At 43.2% G+C, this 6474-nt stretch overlaps 1 protein-coding gene across 1 annotated transcript; it reads left to right on the top strand.

Annotated features, from left to right (window-relative positions):
• The first annotated feature begins 1630 nt into the window (after nt 1-1630).
• On the top strand, nt 1631-3762 carry LOC149823177 (protein OCTOPUS-like). Its single transcript, XM_090018697.1, has one exon. The coding sequence runs from the start codon at nt 1733-1735 to the stop codon at nt 3482-3484; it is 1752 nt and encodes a 583-aa protein (XP_089874823.1). The 5' UTR covers nt 1631-1732; the 3' UTR covers nt 3485-3762.
• Nucleotides 3763-6474: the final 2712 nt, after the last annotated feature.

Here is a 6474-nt window from a genome sequence, read left to right on the forward strand (position 1 = left end):
AACTGATTCTGCTCATGGAGTTCATTGAGATTGGGATTTATTATTCATGTTTTGGATTTAGATCTAGATCTAACATGATCTGCCTCAAATTTGATCCCTTTGCATAAAGATGGCAGTGGACCGTGGGAAAATGGAGCCCCGTCATGCCTCACCCTTTTTGGACCGGAGATGGAGGACACGAAACAGAGACAAGTGAGGATGAAGGTTAAAATCAAAGTCCGTGTTGGGATGAACTTATGCTTTTCCCCGCTCTTCCTATCTCTATTCTCGATTCCTACCTCGTCCCTTATCTTTCTTTAGAAATGACAATGGACCGAGGAGAAACTGAGCCCCTCCCCGCTTCACCCCGTTTGGACCGGGGATGAAAGACATGAAATAGGGATGGAGGTTAAAATCAAAACCAGTGCAAAGATGGAGGCTAGGATGGAAGGTTAGATTTTGGGACAGAACAGGGTGGAGACCTTTGTCCCCCACCCCGGTCCACTGAAAAAAAAAAATCCCAACCCCTCACACACATCCACACACGGGCTCAAATCTCAACCCTCGCACGCGCACCGACACACGGTAGCACCGATTTCCCCAATCATAGTACGGGGCATCGACCCGCACGGACGTACTACAGACCCACACGAGTGTAAGCTCAAGCCAGAAGAGAGAGAAACCGATGTTTTCTTTTGTCACTTTTCAAGAAAGAGGAGGTAAAATGAAAAAAATAAATAAAAAGGTGTGGTCGATAAGTAATTTTTAATCATGAGAATAGAAACAGATGAGAAAGACGTGGGGAAAAAGTAAGCAGATCAGGTGATCTGCCAATTCACGTTAAGGAAAGTGATTCGGCACCCTCGCCATTCACAATTCGCATAAAGACTGTGAGGTCCTCGGGGATGAAGAATGGACGGTGAAGATGTCGAATCACTTTCTTAAAAATGATTTGACGTATCACCTGCTCTACAAAAAAGTTCTGTAAAGTCTCCCCAGGTGACAAGAGATGTTGACATTTTTTTTCAAAATTTTAATTATTTTTTTACCCCGTTGTTCTCCTTAAAAATAAATAACAAATTTTCTGTTTTTTTTCATAAATAAATAAATGAAAGAAAGAAAGAGAGAGAGGCGTGATTGCCTCTTTTGGCTTTACAGGAATCTTTGAAAACGAAGCGAGAGAGAGAGAGATATGAATTCTTTTTTCCTTTGTATTTAGAAATTTTCATTTAGGCTAACATTTTACCCTTAATCCCAGAAGAAGGTATCATTTTATTTATTTTTCTTATATTCGCCTCTGTTTTCTCTGAAACTATCAAACAGAAACCTACTCTCACCATTGACCAACTCAGGTTAGATTTTAGTTTTTTTTTTTTTGAGGAAATTTTCTTCTGAGTTCTGAAGGTTAGATTTTAGTTAAATTGAATCAAATAATAATACTCACAAATAACTAAAATACCTTCTCTTTTATTTTCAATGATGCTACATTAGTATTTTTCAACTCCAAAGGGTAAGATACAGAAAACTTGTGACCGCATATAAATAAATTCAGAAAATTTCCGGAAATTAATGAAATTAAGGGAAAATAATTGGTCCAGAATAAAAATTTCTTAAGATTTTTTATCCTTGAACTCTCAAAGACTTTACGCACACGCACACTGTGGCGAACAAGAAGGGCGGGGGCGGGGTTGAAGGAGATCGGGCGGTGGATAGTGAGGGTGGAGTGAAGGGGGGAGATGATCGAACGGCCGAGATGAACTTCGACAATTTCCGACCCTCAGAGCACCTCCGGAGCGTCGGCTGCCGGAGACACCCCGCCGAGGCCGTTACCGGCTTCTGTGCCTCATGCCTCCGGGAGCGCCTCTCCGGGCTCGACCCCGACACGCGCCGGACGAAGCCTTCGGCCTCCGCCGGACGGGCGGCAGTGTCGTCGTCGGTAGAGGCGATCCTGAAGGCCGGGATCTTACGGGGAGGCCGGACGGACGTCGCCGGGTTGGCGCCGGACCTCCGCCGGAGCAGGTCGTTTTCGGCGAGGGGGCGGGCGGAGTGCTCGATGTCTGGCGGCTTCGAGCCGCGGAGGACGTCCTGCGACGTTAGGGTGCGGAACACGCTCTGGTCGCTCTTCCACCTCGCCGACGAGAATGCCGTCGTCGGGAGGGAGGCCTGGGGCGAGATCGAGCGGAGCTCCCCCGCCTGTGGCGGTGGCGCCGGGTTCGTCCGTACGGTGTTCGAGTCCCGGGAGGAGGAGGTGGAAGAGAAGGAAGAGAGTGGAAGGGATGAAGGTAAAGATCCGGAGGGGGAGATTGGGGCTTCAGTGGAGGTGGTTAGGGCTTCTGAGGGAGGAGATCAGGTGGAGGAGTGCGGTGAGGTGAGGACGATGAAGGCGCATATAGATCTCGACTCTAGGGCTTCATCGGCATCGTCAGCGAGCAAGAAGCAGCCGTCGGAGAGGCTCAAGGAGGGCGTCGGAAGCTTCTGGCTCGCGTCCGTCTTCGCGAAGAGGCTCCAGAGCTGGCGGAGGAAGCACCGGAGCAAAAAAACAGCTGCCACGGCAGTGGCGGCGTCGGAGATCGCCGAGACGGGGAGGCGGTCGTGTGACATTGTCGCGAGGTTCTCGCTCGACGCCGGCCGGAACTCGTGGGATCTGCCACGGTTCTCCTTGGACGAGCCTAGGGCTTCTTGGGACGGATACATGATCGGGAAGGTCTTCCCGCGGCCGGTAATCTCCGACGGGGATGATGCAGTTGGCCGAGTCGACAACCAGATCCCCGTCCCTGAGGATGTGATCATCCCCGGCGGGTCTACGCAGACCAGGGACTATTACTCTCAGCGGCGCCGGAAGAACCTCTCCCATAGCCGGAAAACGACGGGGGAGGAAACGCCGGCCATCAGCTGCAATACCATTTCTAGGGTGGCTCTGCCAAATTCCGACGATTTTCAGGGTAACGCCAGCTTCTGCGATTACTCTCTGAAAGATGATTTCTTAGGGAGCTTCGGAGAAATTGAGGGCGATCCTAAACGTATGAGGAAATCATGGAGGTGGAGCATATGGGGGTTCATCCACCAGAGGGAGAAGGAAGACGACCAGGCTTGCAGAAGCAATGGCATCCCGCGCTCGTTCTCCGAGTCTTGGCAGGAACTCCATGGAGAGGTCAATGGTTCTCGGTTTGCTGGACTAAACCAGAGGGACTTTAGATGTAACAGCAGTATGAGTTCCAGGAGCTCTAGGAACCAGAGTTCGTTCGTGGACTGCCAAAATCATGGATGGGAGACCAACGGGAGTTACAGATTCTCGAAGGGCAGCTTGCAGAAGAAGAAGAAGAAAGGGGATGAGGCCGTCTTGGAACGGAGCCGGAGCAGTCGCTACTCCCCCAGCCATCTTGATAATGGCCTACTCAGATTCTACTTGACACCGCTGAGAAGCAGCAGGAAATGCGGAGGCATGGGGAACGGAAAAGCAAGGAATACACATTCATTTGCTAGGAGTGTCCTGCGACTATATTAAACTGTTGTGTGGGATTCGAAGGATCAGCTCCTGAATGGTGAAGTGGGAACAAGGAACAGATCAGGTGTTTTTCATCCAGTTCATGATCTTGCCACTAATCTGTTTAGTCATATTATATATCAGTGGATGAACCCTTAGGCTTTTCTGGTTAGAGAGATAAGTAGATCAATGCGTCTAACGTGAAAGGCAGCTTCTTGTTTCGGAAGGATGTCCATATTTCCAGTAATATTCCAATATTCCATGTTAATATCTTGGGAAATAAAATTAACCTTGGTTAACATCGTTTATGTGATCATCCTTGAGAAATTTGGTGCTTGTTAATTTTTTTAATCGTCCAATTCTCGACAATGTGGATCTTGGTAATGCAAATTTACCACTGGGAAGAATTGCTAGAGATTCTGTTACCTTTTGCTAATATCTAGAACATAGTGTTTGTAGCTTGGATGGAATTAGTTTGTGCTCTCATCTGTATTTGGTTGGTTGGTTATATGTTCCTATGGTGCTTGTTTCTGCCTTTTTCTCTCACTGATTGCTATTATCTTCATCTGTCCATTAGGCAAAATATTTAATTATTCAAGAAAAAGAAAAGGGAGACTAAAAGAAATAAGTGGTTCAGTGACCAGTCATCCGGTTGTATTTTCATCACTTATTTATTGTCGTGCATTGCAGACATTAAAAACCGCTTGTACCTGTGGCTTTCCTATTGCCCTAATTAACTTTTCACTGTTAGGTGTCAAGGATTCAGCAAAGATTTGAAATGGTTGTAATGTTATGATATTGTTATCTTAAGTGAGAATGTGGTTGATAAAAGTTGTAAATGACGTTTCAGCCATGAAATTATGACATATACTAGTCAGACGCAACTACTTCAATGTTGGTAGAACTGCAAAAAAGATTGAAAATTGCTCTGAAGAATGAAACAAGTGTTCCATTAAGAGGAGATGTTTGCCTGGTTGGTCATGCTTTTACGTGGTTCTTTTGTGTTTTTTAATCCCATAAACTGTTTTAAACTGTGTAACTAGTAAGCATACACAATGTGTCTGGGCATTTCCGCCAATTCCAAAAGAAATTCCCATACTTCGGTATGATGGTTCTTATTAAAAGTCTCCACTATGTGTCCATCTTTGGAGGCTTTCTTTGGATAAGTATTGGTAGTCTTTTTAATACATTGGGTTGCTTATTTATTGTCAGCTGTCAAAACTTATGTGCAAGTTTACTTATGATAGTCCATTGTAAGGAGAATTTCCCTTTTCATTGTGATGAAGTAAATTCTCATGAGACCCAAGGTAGTTGTTCTGTCAATAACTTGAGATCTTTCAACCTCCAAGCCATTTTAGTTGTACATTTGTGAGTTGCTACTGTTTTATGGCTGGATGTCTAGCGTCACAGTTGCCCTCATGAATGCATCAAGAAGAAAATGAATGTTATTGGTAACTTGTGAAAACAAAGAACTGGGCATTTTCATAGTTCTGATCAGTTTATACCAATACATCATGCCCAGGGAAAATGTGAAGCTTATCCCGTGAATTCAGGATCAAGTTTGAACATTGTTCATTCTTGCTCATTTTCTATTTTTTCCCTAATGCTTCCACCTTTCACACACAGCATGCTTTCAGTTATATCATATATGTGTGACACTTTTATCTTCATGTCATATTTCACATGATGATGGTATTAAAAAATCAAGTAGAAAAGTTAGGGCTTGCAGCAAGGAAATCTAAACTGAAAGTATGGGATTGCATTTACTCAAACTTGCATTTGTGGTATAAGTACAGGGAAAAGTTAGAATATAATGTCGTTGAGACTTTGTAATTAATGTCGATCTTTTGTACTAACAACTCTTGGTTAGATGGCTTAACTGAAAAATGAGCACATGCTTTTCTCTTGGTATTAATTCTCTTCATTTAAACCGTCCCATCAGGTTAATTTGTTTCTGTTTGGAAGACTGAATTTCTATACCAGAAATTTTATTGCCTTCTATTATGCCCATCACTTGTTTTTGTATCTTGTATACTTTCTCAGAAAAATATCAAGGATTTTAAAAATACATGATAATTTTTAAAATTTTCAGAACTAATATTGCAAGATTTAGTGACTATGGTTTTGATATATGTCGCACACCACTCTTTAGTAGTACAATCCAGTTTGGGTTCTATGTAGGAAAAAGTTCACACCTACAGCTTCTTTGCTCTTGCCATTGATGGTATGGTGAAGATGCTGTTATTTATGGTATTTATGTTTTTTTTTGCATAAAAAAAAGTCCCCATTCTGATGGCATCTTTGAAAAAACATTTCTCAATTTACCTATCCAAAATTAAATTTTTAAACAAATTTAGTGCTTCGGATTTTTAAAATGTGTATGGGTGACATTTTTGTTTCCAATTATAAATTTTCTAAAATTGGAACCCCACACCTGGTAACAAGATGCGCATTGACCAGCCAGAGGATCTGAACCTGATGAAGTATATGGGTTTGATGTTTTGTAGCACGGGATCCTGTGATAACATTTTTAAAATTATGTTGTCTCATGGAGTATCTCTTATCTCTTCAATCTTCCTTCTGTTACTTAGATGGTGTTGCTATAGAAGATCTGATTAATGCATTTTGATGCTTTTTATTGGGCATTTAACATTCGATCCTCCATTGATGATGGTATAGGTTTTGTATGAGAGCTGTTCTTTTTCCTTCAGCAGCATTTGGGCTCTTATCCCCAAAGTGTAGAGATGGATCCAGGACTTTCTAAGAGCACCTGCAGTCTGTTTAAAGATGCTTCAGGTGGAAAATGCGAACCATCTTCAACTGTAAATGTTTTCAAGGTATCATCCCTTCCACTGGAATCACTTGGTAACGTGAGTCCTTTCTCAGAAAACACAAAAGAATCCTTCTCTTTTCTGCATGACTTGCATCTACATTCTGCTGACTGTCTTGTGCATCTAAGCCTGGATTTAATTGCATAGAATGTTGAAAATGGCAGCAAATTGAAATTTTGC

This window comes from Nuphar pumila, chromosome 10, assembly GCF_984573655.1.
Source record: "Nuphar pumila chromosome 10, dmNupPumi1.hap1.1, whole genome shotgun sequence".
NCBI classification, from domain to species: Eukaryota; Viridiplantae; Streptophyta; class Magnoliopsida; order Nymphaeales; family Nymphaeaceae; genus Nuphar; species Nuphar pumila.